At 50.9% G+C, this 17634-nt stretch overlaps 1 protein-coding gene across 1 annotated transcript in view; it reads right to left on the bottom strand.

Moving 5' to 3' along the window:
* Nucleotides 1–10885: 10885 nt before the first annotated feature.
* The window catches only part of LOC135532230 (laminin subunit alpha-5-like), a gene marked incomplete at its 5' end in the record, with an annotated part of 99364 nt that continues 92615 nt past the window's right edge, over nt 10886–17634 (bottom strand). The window contains 4 exons of the mRNA XM_064959822.1: nt 10886–11219; nt 13615–13767; nt 14978–15176; nt 15390–15559. Coding sequence (XP_064815894.1) covers nt 10920–11219; nt 13615–13767; nt 14978–15176; nt 15390–15559 — 822 coding nt within the window. The remainder of the gene's footprint in view (nt 11220–13614; nt 13768–14977; nt 15177–15389; nt 15560–17634) is intronic.

The following is a 17634-nucleotide window of genomic DNA, read 5'->3' as shown; positions in this document are numbered from 1 at the left end:
GGTATACTGTACCTATAGCCATGTGTCCTCCCTGGGAGGAGAGGGAGAGGAGGTATACTGTACCTATAGCCATGTGTCCTCCCTGGGAGGAGAGGAGAGGAGGTATACTGTACCTATAGCCATGTGTCCTCCCTGGGAGGAGAGGAGGTATACTGTACCTATAGCCATGTGTCCTCCCTGGGAGGAGAGGAGGTATACTGTACCTATAGCCATGTGTCCTCCCTGGGAGGAGAGGAGGTATACTGTACCTATAGCCATGTGTCCTCCCTGGGAGGAGAGGAGAGGAGGTATACTGTACCTATAGCCATGTGTCCTCCCTGGGAGGAGAGGAGAGGAGGTATACTGTACCTATAGCCATGTGTCCTCCCTGGGAGGAGAGGAGGTATACTGTACCTATAGCCATGTGTCCTCCCTGGGAGGAGAGGAGAGGAGGGATACTGTACCTATAGCCATGTGTCCTCCCCGGGAGGAGAGGAGGTATACTGTACCTATAGCCATGTGTCCTCCCTGGGAGGAGAGGAGGGAGGTATACTGTACCTATAGCCATGTGTCCTCCCTGGGAGGAGAGGAGGTATACTGTACCTATAGCCATGTGTCCTCCCTGGGAGGAGAGGGAGAGGAGGGATACTGTACCTATAGCCATGTGTCCTCCCCGGGAGGAGAGGAGGTATACTGTACCTATAGCCATGTGTCCTCCCTGGGAGGAGAGGAGGGTATACTGTACCTATAGCCATGTGTCCTCCCTGGGAGGAGAGGAGGTATACTGTACCTATAGCCATGTGTCCTCCCTGGGAGGAGAGGAGGGAGGTATACTGTACCTATAGCCATGTGTCCTCCCTGGGAGGAGAGGAGGTATACTGTACCTATAGCCATGTGTCCTCCCTGGGAGGAGAGGAGGTATACTGTACCTATAGCCATGTGTCCTCCCTGGGAGGAGAGGAGGTATACTGTACCTATAGCCATGTGTCCTCCCTGGGAGGAGAGGAGGTATACTGTACCTATAGCCATGTGTCCTCCCTGGGAGGAGAGGAGGTATACTGTACCTATAGCCATGTGTCCTCCCTGGGAGGAGAGGAGGTATACTGTACCTATAGCCATGTGTCCTCCCTGGGAGGAGAGGGAGGTATACTGTACCTATAGCCATGTGTCCTCCCTGGGAGGAGAGGAGGTATACTGTACCTATAGCCATGTGTCCTCCCTGGGAGGAGAGGAGGTATACTGTACCTATAGCCATGTGTCCTCCCTGGGAGGAGAGGAGGTATACTGTACCTATAGCCATGTGTCCTCCCTGGGAGGAGAGGAGGTATACTGTACCTATAGCCATGTGTCCTCCCTGGGAGGAGAGGAGGTATACTGTACCTATAGCCATGTGTCCTCCCTGGGAGGAGAGGAGGTATACTGTACCTATAGCCATGTGTCCTCCCTGGGAGGAGAGGAGGTATACTGTACCTATAGCCATGTGTCCTCCCTGGGAGGAGAGGAGGTATACTGTACCTATAGCCATGTGTCCTCCCTGGGGGAGAGGAGGTATACTGTACCTATAGCCATGTGTCCTCCCTGGGAGGAGAGGAGGTATACTGTACCTATAGCCATGTGTCCTCCCTGGGAGGAGAGAGGAGGTATACTGTACCTATAGCCATGTGTCCTCCCTGGGAGGAGAGGGAGGAGGTATACTGTACCTATAGCCATGTGTCCTCCCTGGGAGGAGAGGGAGGTATACTGTACCTATAGCCATGTGTCCTCCCTGGGAGGAGAGGAGGGAGGTATACTGTACCTATAGCCATGTGTCCTCCCTGGGAGGAGAGGAGGTATACTGTACCTATAGCCATGTGTCCTCCCTGGGAGGAGAGGAGGTATACTGTACCTATAGCCATGTGTCCTCCCTGGGAGGAGAGGAGGTATACTGTACCTATAGCCATGTGTCCTCCCTGGGAGGAGAGGAGGTATACTGTACCTATAGCCATGTGTCCTCCCTGGGAGGAGAGGAGGTATACTGTACCTATAGCCATGTGTCCTCCCTGGGAGGAGAGGAGGTATACTGTACCTATAGCCATGTGTCCTCCCTGGGAGGAGAGGGGAGGTATACTGTACCTATAGCCATGTGTCCTCCCTGGGAGGAGAGGAGGGAGGTATACTGTACCTATAGCCATGTGTCCTCCCTGGGAGGAGAGGAGGTATACTGTACCTATAGCCATGTGTCCTCCCTGGGAGGAGAGGAGGTATACTGTACCTATAGCCATGTGTCCTCCCTGGGAGGAGAGGAGGTATACTGTACCTATAGCCATGTGTCCTCCCTGGGAGGAGAGGGAGAGGAGGTATACTGTACCTATAGCCATGTGTCCTCCCTGGGAGGAGAGGAGGTATACTGTACCTATAGCCATGTGTCCTCCCTGGGAGGAGAGGAGGTATACTGTACCTATAGCCATGTGTCCTCCCCTGGGAGAGGAGAGGAGGTATACTGTACCTATAGCCATGTGTCCTCCCTGGGAGGAGAGGAGGTATACTGTACCTATAGCCATGTGTCCTCCCTGGGAGGAGAGGAGGGAGGTATACTGTACCTATAGCCATGTGTCCTCCCTGGGAGGAGAGGAGAGGAGGTATACTGTACCTATAGCCATGTGTCCTCCCTGGGAGGAGAGGAGGTATACTGTACCTATAGCCATGTGTCCTCCCTGGGAGGAGAGGAGGAGGTATACTGTACCTATAGCCATGTGTCCTCCCTGGGAGGAGAGGAGAGTATACTGTACCTATAGCCATGTGTCCTCCCTGGGAGGAGAGGAGGTATACTGTACCTATAGCCATGTGTCCTCCCTGGGAGGAGAGGAGAGGTATACTGTACCTATAGCCATGTGTCCTCCCTGGGAGGAGAGGAGGTATACTGTACCTATAGCCATGTGTCCTCCCTGGGAGGAGAGGAGAGGGTACCTATAGCCATGTGTCCTCCCTGGGAGGAGAGGAGGTATACTGTACCTATAGCCATGTGTCCTCCCTGGGAGGAGAGGAGGTATACTGTACCTATAGCCATGTGTCCTCCCTGGGAGGAGAGGAGGGAGGTATACTGTACCTATAGCCATGTGTCCTCCCTGGGAGGAGAGGAGGTATACTGTACCTATAGCCATGTGTCCTCCCTGGGAGGAGAGGAGGTATACTGTACCTATAGCCATGTGTCCTCCCTGGGAGGAGAGGGGAGGTATACTGTACCTATAGCCATGTGTCCTCCTGGGAGGAGGGAGGTATACTGTACCTATAGCCATGTGTCCTCCCTGGGAGGAGAGGAGGTATACTGTACCTATAGCCATGTGTCCTCCCTGGGAGGAGAGGAGGTATACTGTACCTATAGCCATGTGTCCTCCCTGGGAGGAGAGGAGGTATACTGTACCTATAGCCATGTGTCCTCCCTGGGAGGAGAGGAGGTATACTGTACCTATAGCCATGTGTCCTCCCTGGGAGGAGAGGAGGTATACTGTACCTATAGCCATGTGTCCTCCCTGGGAGGAGAGGAGGTATACTGTACCTATAGCCATGTGTCCTCCCTGGGAGGAGAGGAGGTATACTGTACCTATAGCCATGTGTCCTCCCTGGGAGGAGAGGAGGTATACTGTACCTATAGCCATGTGTCCTCCCTGGGAGGAGAGGAGGTATACTGTACCTATAGCCATGTGTCCTCCCTGGGAGGAGGAGGAGGTATACTGTACCTATAGCCATGTGTCCTCCCTGGGAGGAGAGGAGGTATACTGTACCTATAGCCATGTGTCCTCCCTGGGAGGAGAGGAGGTATACTGTACCTATAGCCATGTGTCCTCCCTGGGAGAGGAGAGGAGGTATACTGTACCTATAGCCATGTGTCCTCCCTGGGAGGAGAGGAGGTATACTGTACCTATAGCCATGTGTCCTCCCTGGGAGGAGAGGAGGTATACTGTACCTATAGCCATGTGTCCTCCCTGGGAGGAGAGGAGGTATACTGTACCTATAGCCATGTGTCCTCCCTGGGAGGAGAGGAGGTATACTGTACCTATAGCCATGTGTCCTCCCTGGGAGGAGGGAGGTATACTGTACCTATAGCCATGTGTCCTCCCTGGGAGGAGGAGAGGAGGTATACTGTACCTATAGCCATGTGTCCTCCCTGGGAGGAGAGGAGGGTATACTGTACCTATAGCCATGTGTCCTCCCTGGGAGGAGAGGAGGTATACTGTACCTATAGCCATGTGTCCTCCCTGGGAGGAGAGGAGGTATACTGTACCTATAGCCATGTGTCCTCCCTGGGAGGAGAGGAGGTATACTGTACCTATAGCCATGTGTCCTCCCTGGGAGGAGAGGAGGAGGTATACTGTACCTATAGCCATGTGTCCTCCCTGGGAGGAGAGGGAGGTATACTGTACCTATAGCCATGTGTCCTCCCTGGGAGGAGAGGAGGTATACTGTACCTATAGCCATGTGTCCTCCCTGGGAGGAGAGGAGGTATACTGTACCTATAGCCATGTGTCCTCCCTGGGAGGAGAGGAGAGATACTGTACCTATAGCCATGTGTCCTCCCTGGGAGGAGAGGAGGTATACTGTACCTATAGCCATGTGTCCTCCCTGGGAGGAGAGGAGGTATACTGTACCTATAGCCATGTGTCCTCCCTGGGAGGAGAGGAGAGTATACTGTACCTATAGCCATGTGTCCTCCCTGGGAGGAGGAGGTATACTGTACCTATAGCCATGTGTCCTCCCTGGGAGGAGAGGGAGGTATACTGTACCTATAGCCATGTGTCCTCCCTGGGAGGAGAGGAGGTATACTGTACCTATAGCCATGTGTCCTCCCTGGGAGGAGAGGAGGTATACTGTACCTATAGCCATGTGTCCTCCCTGGGAGGAGAGGAGGTATACTGTACCTATAGCCATGTGTCCTCCCTGGGAGGAGAGGAGGTATACTGTACCTATAGCCATGTGTCCTCCCTGGGAGGAGAGGAGGTATACTGTACCTATAGCCATGTGTCCTCCCTGGGAGGAGAGGGAGGTATACTGTACCTATAGCCATGTGTCCTCCCTGGGAGGAGAGGGAAGGTATACTGTACCTATAGCCATGTGTCCTCCCTGGGAGGAGAGGAGGTATACTGTACCTATAGCATGTGTCCTCCCTAGGAGAGGAGGTATACCTATAGCCATGTGTCCTCCCTGGGAGGAGAGGAGGTATACTGTACCTATAGCCATGTGTCCTCCCTGGGAGGAGAGGAGGTATACTGTACCTATAGCCATGTGTCCTCCCTGGGAGGAGAGGAGAGGTATACTGTACCTATAGCCATGTGTCCTCCCTGGGAGGAGAGGAGGTATACTGTACCTATAGCCATGTGTCCTCCCTGGGAGGAGAGGAGGGACCTATAGCCATGTGTCCTCCCTGGGAGGAGAGGAGGTATACTGTACCTATAGCCATGTGTCCTCCCTGGGAGGAGAGGAGAGGAGGTATACTGTACCTATAGCCATGTGTCCTCCCTGGGAGGAGAGGAGGTATACTGTACCTATAGCCATGTGTCCTCCCTGGGAGGAGAGGAGAGGAGGTATACTGTACCTATAGCCATGTGTCCTCCCTGGGAGGAGAGGAGGTATACTGTACCTATAGCCATGTGTCCTCCCTGGGAGGAGAGGAGGTATACTGTACCTATAGCCATGTGTCCTCCCTGGGAGGAGAGGAGAGGAGGTATACTGTACCTATAGCCATGTGTCCTCCCTGGGAGGAGAGGAGAGGAGGTATACTGTACCTATAGCCATGTGTCCTCCCTGGGAGGAGAGGAGGTATACTGTACCTATAGCCATGTGTCCTCCCTGGGAGGAGAGGAGAGGAGGTATACTGTACCTATAGCCATGTGTCCTCCCTGGGAGGAGAGGAGAGGAGGTATACTGTACCTATAGCCATGTGTCCTCCCTGGGAGGAGAGGAGGGATACTGTACCTATAGCCATGTGTCCTCCCTGGGAGGAGAGGAGGGAGGTATACTGTACCTATAGCCATGTGTCCTCCCTGGGAGGAGAGAGAGGAGGTATACTGTACCTATAGCCATGTGTCCTCCCTGGGAGGAGAGGAGGTATACTGTACCTATAGCCATGTGTCCTCCCTGGGAGGAGAGGAGGTATACTGTACCTATAGCCATGTGTCCTCCCTGGAGGAGAGGAGGTATACTGTACCTATGGGTCCTCCCTGGGAGGAGGGAGGTATACTATACTGTACCTATAGCCATGTGTCCTCCCTGGGAGGAGAGGAGAGGGAGGTATACTGTACCTATAGCCATGTGTCCTCCCTGGGAGGAGAGGAGGTATACTGTACCTATAGCCATGTGTCCTCCCTGGGAGGAGAGGAGGTATACTGTACCTATAGCCATGTGTCCTCCCTGGGAGGAGAGGAGGTATACTGTACCTATAGCCATGTGTCCTCCCTGGGAGGAGAGGAGGTATACTGTACCTATAGCCATGTGTCCTCCCTGGGAGGAGAGGAGAGGAAGTATACTGTACCTATAGCCGGGTGTCCTCGCTGGGAGGAGAGGAGGTGTACTGTACCTATAGCCATGTGTCCTCCCTGGGAGGAGAGGAGGTATACTGTACCTATAGCCATGTGTCCTCCCTGGGAGGAGAGGAGGTATACTGTACCTATAGCCATGTGTCCTCCCTGAGAGGAGAGGAGGTGTACTGTACCTATAGCCATGTGTCCTCCCTGGGAGGAGAGGAGGTATACTGTACCTATAGCCATGTGTCCTCCCTGGGAGGAGAGGAGGTATACTGTACCTATAGCCATGTGTCCTCCCCTGGGAGGAGAGGAGGTATACTGTACCTATAGCCATGTGTCCTCCCTGGGAGGAGAGGAGGTGTACTGTACCTATAGCCATGTGTCCTCCCTGAGAGGAGAGGAGGTATACTGTACCTATAGCCATGTGTCCTCCCTGGGAGGAGAGGAGGTATACTGTACCTATAGCCATGTGTCCTCCCTGGGAGGAGAGGAGGTATACTGTACCTATAGCCATGTGTCCTCCCTGGGAGGAGAGGAGGAGGTATACTGTACCTATAGCCATGTGTCCTCCCTGGGAGGAGAGGAGGTATACTGTACCTATAGCCATGTGTCCTCCCTGGGAGGAGAGGAGGTATACTGTACCTATAGCCATGTGTCCTCCCTGGGAGGAGAGGAGGTATACTGTACCTATAGCCATGTGTCCTCCCTGGGAGGAGAGGAGGTATACTGTACCTATAGCCATGTGTCCTCCCTGGGAGGAGAGGAGGTATACTGTACCTATAGCCATGTGTCCTCCCTGGGAGGAGAGGAGAGGAGGTATACTGTACCTATAGCCATGTGTCCTCCCTGAGAGGAGGGAGAGGAGGTATGCTGTACCTATAGCCATGTGTCCTCCCTGGGAGGAGAGGGAGGTATACTGTACCTATAGCCATGTGTCCTCCCTGGGAGGAGAGGAGGTATACTGTACCTATAGCCATGTGTCCTCCCCTGGGAGGAGAGGGAGGTATACTGTACCTATAGCCATGTGTCCTCCCTGGGAGGAGAGGAGGTATACTGTACCTATAGCCATGTGTCCTCCCTGGGAGGAGAGGAGGTATACTGTACCTATAGCCATGTGTCATCCCTGGGAGGAGAGGAGGTATACTGTACCTATAGCCATGTGTCCTCCCTGGGAGGAGAGGAGGTATACTGTACCTATAGCCATGTGTCCTCCCTGGGAGGAGAGGGAGGTATACTGTACCTATAGCCATGTGTCCTCCCTGGGAGGAGAGGAGGTATACTGTACCTATAGCCATGTGTCCTCCCTGGGAGGAGAGGAGGTATACTGTACCTATAGCCATGTGTCCTCCCTGGGAGGAGAGGAGGGAGGTATACTGTACCTATAGCCATGTGTCCTCCCTGGGAGGAGAGAGGAGAGGAGGTATACTGTACCTATAGCCATGTGTCCTCCCTGGAAGGAGAGGAGAGGAGGGATACTGTACCCTCCCTGGGAGGAGAGGAGGTATAGCCATGTGTCCTCCCTGGGAGGAGAGGGAGGTATACTGTACCTATAGCCATGTGTCCTCCCTGGGAGGAGAGGGAGGTATACTGTACCTATAGCCATGTGTCCTCCCTGGGAGGAGAGGAGGTATACTGTACCTATAGCCATGTGTCCTCCCTGGGAGGAGAGGAGGTATACTGTACCTATAGCCATGTGTCCTCCCTGGGAGGAGAGGAGGTATACTGTACCTATAGCCATGTGTCCTCCCTGGGAGGAGAGGAGGGGAGGTATACTGTACCTATAGCCATGTGTCCTCCCTGGGAGGAGAGGAGGTATACTGTACCTATAGCCATGTGTCCTCCCTGGGAGGAGAGGAGGTATACTGTACCTATAGCCATGTGTCCTCCCTGGGAGGAGAGGAGGTATACTGTATCTATAGCCATGTGTCCTCCCTGGGAGGAGAGGAGGTATACTGTACCTATAGCCATGTGTCCTCCCTGGGAGGAGAGGAGGTATACTGTACCTATAGCCATGTGTCCTCCCTGGGAGGAGAGGAGGTATACTGTACCTATAGCCATGTGTCCTCCCTGGGAGGAGGAGAGGAGGTATACTGTACCTATAGCCATGTGTCCTCCCTGGGAGGAGAGGAGGTATACTGTACCTATAGCCATGTGTCCTCCCTGGGAGGAGAGGAGGTATACTGTACCTATAGCCATGTGTCCTCCCTGGGAGGAGAGGAGGTATACTGTACCTATAGCCATGTGTCCTCCCTGGGAGGAGAGGAGGTATACTGTACCTATAGCCATGTGTCCTCCCTGGGAGGAGAGGAGGTATACTGTACCTATAGCCATGTGTCCTCCCTGGGAGGAGAGGAGGTATACTGTACCTATAGCCATGTGTCCTCCCTGGGAGGAGAGGAGGTATACTGTACCTATAGCCATGTGTCCTCCCTGGGAGGAGAGGAGGTATACTGTACCTATAGCCATGTGTCCTCCCTGGGAGGAGAGGAGGTATACTGTACCTATAGCCATGTGTCCTCCCTGGGAGGAGAGGAGGTATACTGTACCTATAGCCATGTGTCCTCCCTGGGAGGAGAGGAGGTATACTGTACCTATAGCCATGTGTCCTCCCTGGGAGGAGAGGAGGTATACTGTACCTATAGCCATGTGTCCTCCCTGGGAGGAGAGGAGAGGAGGTATACTGTACCTATAGCCATGTGTCCTCCCTGGGAGGAGAGGGAGAGGAGGTATACTGTACCTATAGCCATGTGTCCTCCCTGGGAGGAGAGGAGGTATACTGTACCTATAGCCATGTGTCCTCCCTGGGAGGAGAGGAGAGGAGGTATACTGTACCTATAGCCATGTGTCCTCCCTGGGAGGAGAGGGAGGTATACTGTACCTATAGCCATGTGTCCTCCCTGAGAGGAGAGGAGAGGAGGTATACTGTACCTATAGCCATGTGTCCTCCCTGGGAGGAGAGGAGGTATACTGTACCTATAGCCATGTGTCCTCCCTGGGAGGAGAGGAGGTATACTGTACCTATAGCCATGTGTCCTCCCTGGGAGGAGAGGAGGTATACTGTACCTATAGCCATGTGTCCTCCCTGGGAGGAGAGGAGGTATACTGTACCTATAGCCATGTGTCCTCCCTGGGAGGAGAGGAGGTATACTGTACCTATAGCCATGTGTCCTCCCTGGGAGGAGAGGAGAGGAGGTATACTGTACCTATAGCCATGTGTCCTCCCTGGGAGGAGAGGAGGTATACTGTATCTATAGCCATGTGTCCTCCCTGAGAGGAGAGGAGGTATACTGTACCTATAGCCATGTGTCCTCCCTGGGAGGAGAGGAGGTATACTGTACCTATAGCCATGTGTCCTCCCTGGGAGGAGAGGAGGTATACTGTACCTATAGCCATGTGTCCTCCCTGGGAGGAGAGGAGGTATACTGTACCTATAGCCATGTGTCCTCCCTGGGAGGAGAGGAGAGGAGGTATACTGTACCTATAGCCATGTGTCCTCCCTGGGAGGAGAGGAGAGGAGGTATACTGTACCTATAGCCATGTGTCCTCCCTGGGAGGAGAGGAGGTGTACTGTACCTATAGCCATGTGTCCTCCCTGGGAGGAGAGGAGGTATACTGTACCTATAGCCATGTGTCCTCCCTGGGAGGAGAGGAGGTATACTGTACCTATAGCCATGTGTCCTCCCTGGGAGGAGAGGAGGTATACTGTACCTATAGCCATGTGTCCTCCCTGGGAGGAGAGGAGGTATACTGTACCTATAGCCATGTGTCCTCCCTGGGAGGAGAGGAGGTATACTGTACCTATAGCCATGTGTCCTCCCTGGGAGGAGAGGAGGTATACTGTACCTATAGCCATGTGTCCTCCCTGGGAGGAGAGGAGAGGAGGTATACTCTACCTATAGCCATGTGTCCTCCCTGGGAGGAGAGGAGGTATACTGTACCTATAGCCATGTGTCCTCCCTGAGAGGAGAGGAGGTATACTGTACCTATAGCCATGTGTCCTCCCTGGGAGGAGAGGAGAGGAGGTATACTGTACCTATAGCCATGTGTCCTCCCTGGGAGGAGAGGAGGTATACTGTACCTATAGCCATGTGTCCTCCCTGGGAGGAGAGGAGGTATACTGTACCTATAGCCATGTGTCCTCCCTGGGAGGAGAGGAGGTATACTGTATCTATAGCCATGTGTCCTCCCTGGGAGGAGAGGAGAGGAGGTATACTGTACCTATAGCCATGTGTCCTCCCTGGGAGGAGAGGAGGTATACTGTACCTATAGCCATGTGTCCTCCCTGGGAGGAGAGGAGGTGTACTGTACCTATAGCCATGTGTCCTCCCTGGGAGGAGAGGAGGTATACTGTACCTATAGCCATGTGTCCTCCCTGGGAGGAGAGGAGGTATACTGTACCTATAGCCATGTGTCCTCCCTGGGAGGAGAGGAGGTATACTGTACCTATAGCCATGTGTCCTCCCTGGGAGGAGAGGAGAGGAGGTATACTGTACCTATAGCCATGTGTCCTCCCTGGGAGGAGAGGAGGTATACTGTACCTATAGCCATGTGTCCTCCCTGGGAGGAGAGGAGGTATACTGTACCTATAGCCATGTGTCCTCCCTGGGAGGAGAAGTATACCCCAGGCTGCAGAGTGGTCTGGAAGCAAGGAACAACCCCCAGACTTGTTGAGGGATTGGCTATGCTCTCCTCATTCAGCTCCAGGTCCCTCACACAGCCCACAAACCCTCCAGGACCTGGCACCTATGTAGTGAAAGAGATGGGCAGTACACCGTAGAACAGTTTAAATAAGGAATATATTTCTCTGTACTGTACACACACACACACACACACACACACACACACACACACACACACACACACACACACACACACACACACACACACACACACACTGAGAGTCACAACTGACTGGAAGAAGCATTAAGACAGATCTAATTTTATTTGTCACATGCTCCGAATACAACAAGTGTAGACCTTACCGTGAAACGCTTTACTGACAAGCCCTTAACCAACAGTGTAGACCTTACCGTGAAACGCTTTACTGACAAGCCCTTAACCAACAGTGGAGACCTTACCGTGAAACGCTTTACTGACAAGCCCTTAACCAACAGTGTAGACCTTACCGTGAAACGCTTTACTGACAAGCCCTTAACCAACAGTGTAGACCTTACCGTGAAACGCTTTACTGACAAGCCCTTAACCAACAGTGTAGACCTTACCGTGAAATGCTTTACTGACAAGCCCTTAACCAACAGTGTAGACCTTACCGTGAAACGCTTTACTGACAAGCCCTTAACCAACAGTGTAGACCTTACCGTGAAACGCTTTACTGACAAGCCCTTAACCAACAGTGTAGACCTTACCGTGAAACGCTTTACTGACAAGCCCTTAACCAACAGTGTAGACCTTACCGTGAAATGCTTTACTGACAAGCCCTTAACCAACAGTGCATTTCAAGAAGAAGAAAATATTTACCAGGTAGACTAAAATAAAAAGTAACACAATAAGAATAAGAATAACGAGTCTATATACAGGGTATTACGGTACAGAGTCAATGTGGAGGCTATATACAGGGTATTACGGTACAGAGTCAATGTGGAGGCTATATACAGGGTATTACGGTACAGAGTCAATGTGGAGGCTATATACAGGGTATTACGGTACAGAGTCAATGTGGAGGCTATATACAGGGTATTACGGTACAGAGTCAATGTGGAGGCTATATACAGGGGGTACTGGTACAGAGTCAATGTGGAGGCTATATACAGGGTATTACGGTACAGAGTCAATGTGGAGGCTATATACAGGGGGTACTGGTACAGAGTCAATGTGGAGGCTATATACAGGGTATTACGGTACAGAGTCAATGTGGAGGCTATATACAGGGTATTACGGTACAGAGTCAATGTGGAGGCTATATACAGGGTATTACGGTACAGAGTCAATGTGGAGGCTATATACAGGGGGTACCGGTACAGAGTCAATGTGGAGGCTATATACAGGGTATTACGGTACAGAGTCAATGTGGAGGCTATATACAGGGGGTACCGGTACAGAGTCAATGCGGAGGTTATATACAGGGGGTACCGGTACAGAGTCAATGTGGAGGTTATATACAGGGGGCAACGGTACAGAGTCAATGTGGAGGCTATATACAGGGTATTACGGTACAGAGTCAATGTGGAGGCTATATACAGGGGGTACCAGTACAGAGTCAATGTGGAGGCTAAATACAGGGGGTACTGGTACAGAGTCAATGTGGAGGCTATATACAGGGGGTACCGGTACAGAGTCAATGTGGAGGCTATATACAGGGGGTACTGGTACCGAGTCAATGTGGAGGCTATATACAGGGGGTACCGGTACAGAGTCAATGTGGAGGCTATATACAGGGGGTACTGGTACAGAGTCAATATGGAGGCTATATACAGGGGGTACCGGTACAGAGTCAATGTGGAGGCTATATACAGGGGATACCAGTACCGAGTCAATGTGGAGGCTATATACAGGGGGTACCGGTACAGAGTCAATGTGGAGGCTATATACAGGGGGTACCAGTACCGAGTCAATGTGGAGGCTATATACAGGGGGTACTGGTACCGAGTCAATGTGGAGGCTAAATACAGGGGGTACCGGTACCGAGTCAATGTGGAGGCTAAATACAGGGTGTTACGGTACAGAGTCAATGTGGAGGCTATATACAGGGGGTACCGGTACAGAGTCAATGTGGAGGCTATATACAGGGGGTACTGGTACAGAGTCAATGTGGAGGTTATATACAGGGGGTACCGGTACAGAGTCAATGTGAAGGCTATATACAGGGGGTACCGGTACAGAGTCAATGTGGAGGCTATATACAGGGGGTACTGGTACAGAGTCAATATGGAGGCTATATACAGGGGGTACCGGTACTTTACCACTGACTGGAGGAAGCACAATGTTGATATAGTAGCTATTTTTAAATGAATCTTTCCTCAAATTCTTTCTCCTCCTCACAATGTAACGGACTTTCTCCTCCAATAGGGAAGGAGGAGAGGGGATAGGATGAAAACAATGGAATTGCCGAAAAATGTACCGAGATAGAGTCTAAGTGGAACTCCTCGTGTCTCCGCCGTGAATGTGACGGCTGTAGTACCGTGAGAAGTGAGCTGGTGACTGCTGAGGGAACTCCTCCGATGTAGAGAGGGGAACTGAGGGGGGTCTGCTCCCCTCCCGAGACTCTCTTAGACTGGGCATTGATCCCATCAACAATCAAACTGGCCATCTCTCCCTCCCTCTTCACAAACACCTGGTGGGGGAAAATGAACAAGCAGACAAAAAACATGTTGCTATTACGCTGGTCTGTTACTGACGGTGCAAGGACTTAGAACACACACAGATACACACACAGATACACAGATACACACACAGATACACACACAGATACACACACAGATACACACAGATACACACAGATACACACAGATACACACACAGATACACACAGATACACACAGATACACACAGATACACACACAGATACACACACAGATACACAGATACACACACACAGATACACAGATACACAGATACACACACAGATACACAGATACACACACAGATACACACAGATACACAGATACACAGATACACACACAGATACACACACAGATACACAGATACACACACAGATACACACACAGATACACACATAGATACACACACAGATACACACACAGATACACACAGATACACACAGATACACAGATACACACAGACAAACAGATACACACAGATACACATACAGATACACACACAGATACACACACAGATACACACACAGATACACACACAGATATACATAGATACACACAGATACACACAGATACCTACACAGATACACACAAAGATAAACACAGATACACACAGATACACACGCAGAAATACACACAGATATACACACAGATACACACACAGATACACACACACACAGATACACACACAGATACACAGCCACACAGAGACACACAGATACACACAGATACACACAGATACACACACAGATACACAGACACACAGATACACACAGATACACACAGATACACACACAGATACACACAGACACACAGATACACACAGATACACACACAAGTCAGACACACAGATACACACAGATACACACACAAGTCAGACACACACGAACCACAATCCTGATCTGAATCTCAATCAGGACGGAAGACAATGAGACGACAGTCGCAACGTGAGACCAGATTCCCGTGCCTTCAATGATATTTACTGACTTCAGACAAAAAGACGAACGATTTCGATATAAATAAACATCATTACAGTGTTCTTGGCGAGTTACTGAGAATGGTGGTAAGATAGCATGTTATTGGTTATACCACACACACACACACACACACACACACACACACACACACACACACACACACACACACACACACACACACACACACACACACACACACACACACACACACACACACACACACACACACACACGTGTGCCACTGTCCATCGTTGTACTTCCTGCGCGAGCGGATGCTAGTCTTCCTCTTCCCTCCGTCGATGAGGAGCAGCAGGTGTCCGTCGGAGACCGACAGGGTCATCGCAGATCTGCTACGTTCTCCTGATCCAGACACATAGAACACCAGGCCTTCTGAAGAGTTCACCCGTAGACCCATGGAGATGTGAGGCCTGGGGGTGAGAGAGAAGGGGACATGCGTTACACCCACATAGGTTACATTCGTATACAGGACATGGAACAACGGGTGGAAAACAAATATATTTAAAAAAATGTAAAAAAAAAAGGATTATCTTAAATTGACACAAAAAAACATCTTTATTGAAACAGAACCCTGGGGAGGTTGTTTAGCCAGGACTACTGCTAGTTGTTATGGGGTTACTGACGTCCTGCTGAAGACCTCTGGTAGCCTGTCGTAGCGCTGGTGGCTGTGGGAGGAGCCACTGAAGTGCAGAGCTCCAACCTCCTCCTGATTGGCTAGGTCCCCTGGCAGGACCCCTGCCACTGCGACTCCGCCCACTGACCCACCACCACCCGCAGGCTTCCTGTGTTTACCCTGTAGAGGGGGGGAGGGAGGGTGGGAGGGGGGAAGGGAGGAGTGAGGGGATATGATAACTTCATCATGGAGGGTAGAGTGGTTCATACAGCAAGGAAAATGTAATGCAGAAATGTGGGACGAACAAGGCATTTAAGGAGCTATTTAGGGACACGGCTATTAATGTTCTGTGAGCACCCTGTGGATACGTCTTCTGCTCTCAAGGCCTGACTGAGGGAGAGTTTTGTATGTGGAGAATTACAATGAGAGAATGAATGAACGCGATTTTTCAATACACAGAACCCGACAGAATATCCCACAGAACCCGACACAGAATATCCCACAGAACCCGACACAGAATATCCCACAGAACCCGACACAAAACATCCCACAGAACACGACACAAAACATCCCACAGAACACGACGCAAAACATCCCACAGAACACGACGCAAAACATCCCACAGAACACGACACAAAACATCCCTCAGAACACGACACAAAACATCCCACAGAACCTGACACAGAATATCCCACAGAACCCGACACAAAACATCCCACAGAACCCGACACAAAACATCCCACGGAACACGACACAAAACATCCTACAGAACACGACACAAAACATTCCACAGAACACGACACAAAACATCCCACAGAACACGACACAAAACATCCCACAGAACACGACACAAAACATCCCACAGAACACGACACAAAACATCCCACAGAACACGACACAAAACATCCCACAGAACACGACACAAAACATCCCACAGAACCCGACACAGAACATCCCTCAGAACACGACACAAAACATCCCACAGAACACGACACAAAACATCCCACAGAACCCGACACAGAATATCCCACAGAACCCGACACAAAACATCCCTCAGAACACGACACAAAACATCCCACAGAACACGACACAAAACATCCCACAGAACACGACGCAAAACATCCCACAGAACACGACACAAAACATCCCACAGAACCCGACGCAAAACATCCCACAGAACCCGACACAAAACATCCCTCAGAACACGACACAAAACATCCCACAGAACACGACACAAAACATTCCACAGAACCCGACACAAAACATCCCATCCTACGACACAAAACATCCCACAGAACACGACACAAAACATCCCACAGAACACGACACAAAACATCCCACAGAACCCGACACAAAACATCCCTCAGAACACGACACAAAACATCCCACAGAACACGACACAAAACATTCCACAGAACACGACACAAAACATCCCACAGTGTCTCAGGTATCTAATTAGTCATGTGACTGCTTGTTCGCTTGGATTCAAATCGTCATTTTTAATCTGGTGTTCGACAAGTAATTTAAATTTAAAGTGAAATAAGAACGCAATGTGCAAGTGAAGCGTATTTTAAACAAAGCTGACGGCCAGATTCACATGGAGCAAACCTCTAAGAAAGATGAAGACACATCTCTGAATATCTCTGAGTTTGACGACACACGCAGACAGCTAAGTACCTGGAAATGCATTTGTTGGAAGATTTTTTTGTTGTTGATTTGATTCGATGTGCAACATGTTTTTCGATTAGAAGCTTCAGGCCGGTGAAGTGGTGTCCAGCTCTACAGTTTCTCGACAGTTACAACAGTGTGACTGAAGGTAAGTCCCACATATTCAGGGCAGTGCAGGGAGAAGACACCAGGTATAGACTTGGAAGCTGAAGTAACAATAGAAGGGTGGGAATCTATGAATCAAGATGTCAGAGGGAATCTATGAAAACACAGATCGATATAAAGATGAAACCAGAGATAGGGGGCGGCAGGTATTCTAGTAGTTAGAGCGTTGGGCCAGTAACCGAAAGGTTGCTGGATAAAATCCCTGAACTGACAAGGTAAACACCTGTCGTTCTGCCCCTGAATAAGGCCACTCTTCCACGGTAGGCCGTCATTGTAAATACGAATTTGTTCTTAACTGACTTGTTCAGTTGTTCTACTGGCTGGGACCAATCCTACTGGCTGGGGCCAATCCTACTGGCTGGAACCAATCCTACTGGCTGGGACCAATCCTACTGGCTGGAACCAATCCTACTGGCTGGGAC

This window comes from Oncorhynchus masou, unplaced genomic scaffold (genome assembly GCF_036934945.1).
Source record: "Oncorhynchus masou masou isolate Uvic2021 unplaced genomic scaffold, UVic_Omas_1.1 unplaced_scaffold_1774, whole genome shotgun sequence".
In the NCBI taxonomy this organism is placed as follows: Eukaryota; Metazoa; Chordata; class Actinopteri; order Salmoniformes; family Salmonidae; genus Oncorhynchus; species Oncorhynchus masou.
Note: the sequence above shows the minus strand (reverse complement) of the source record. Positions and strands in the feature narration are given on the sequence as shown.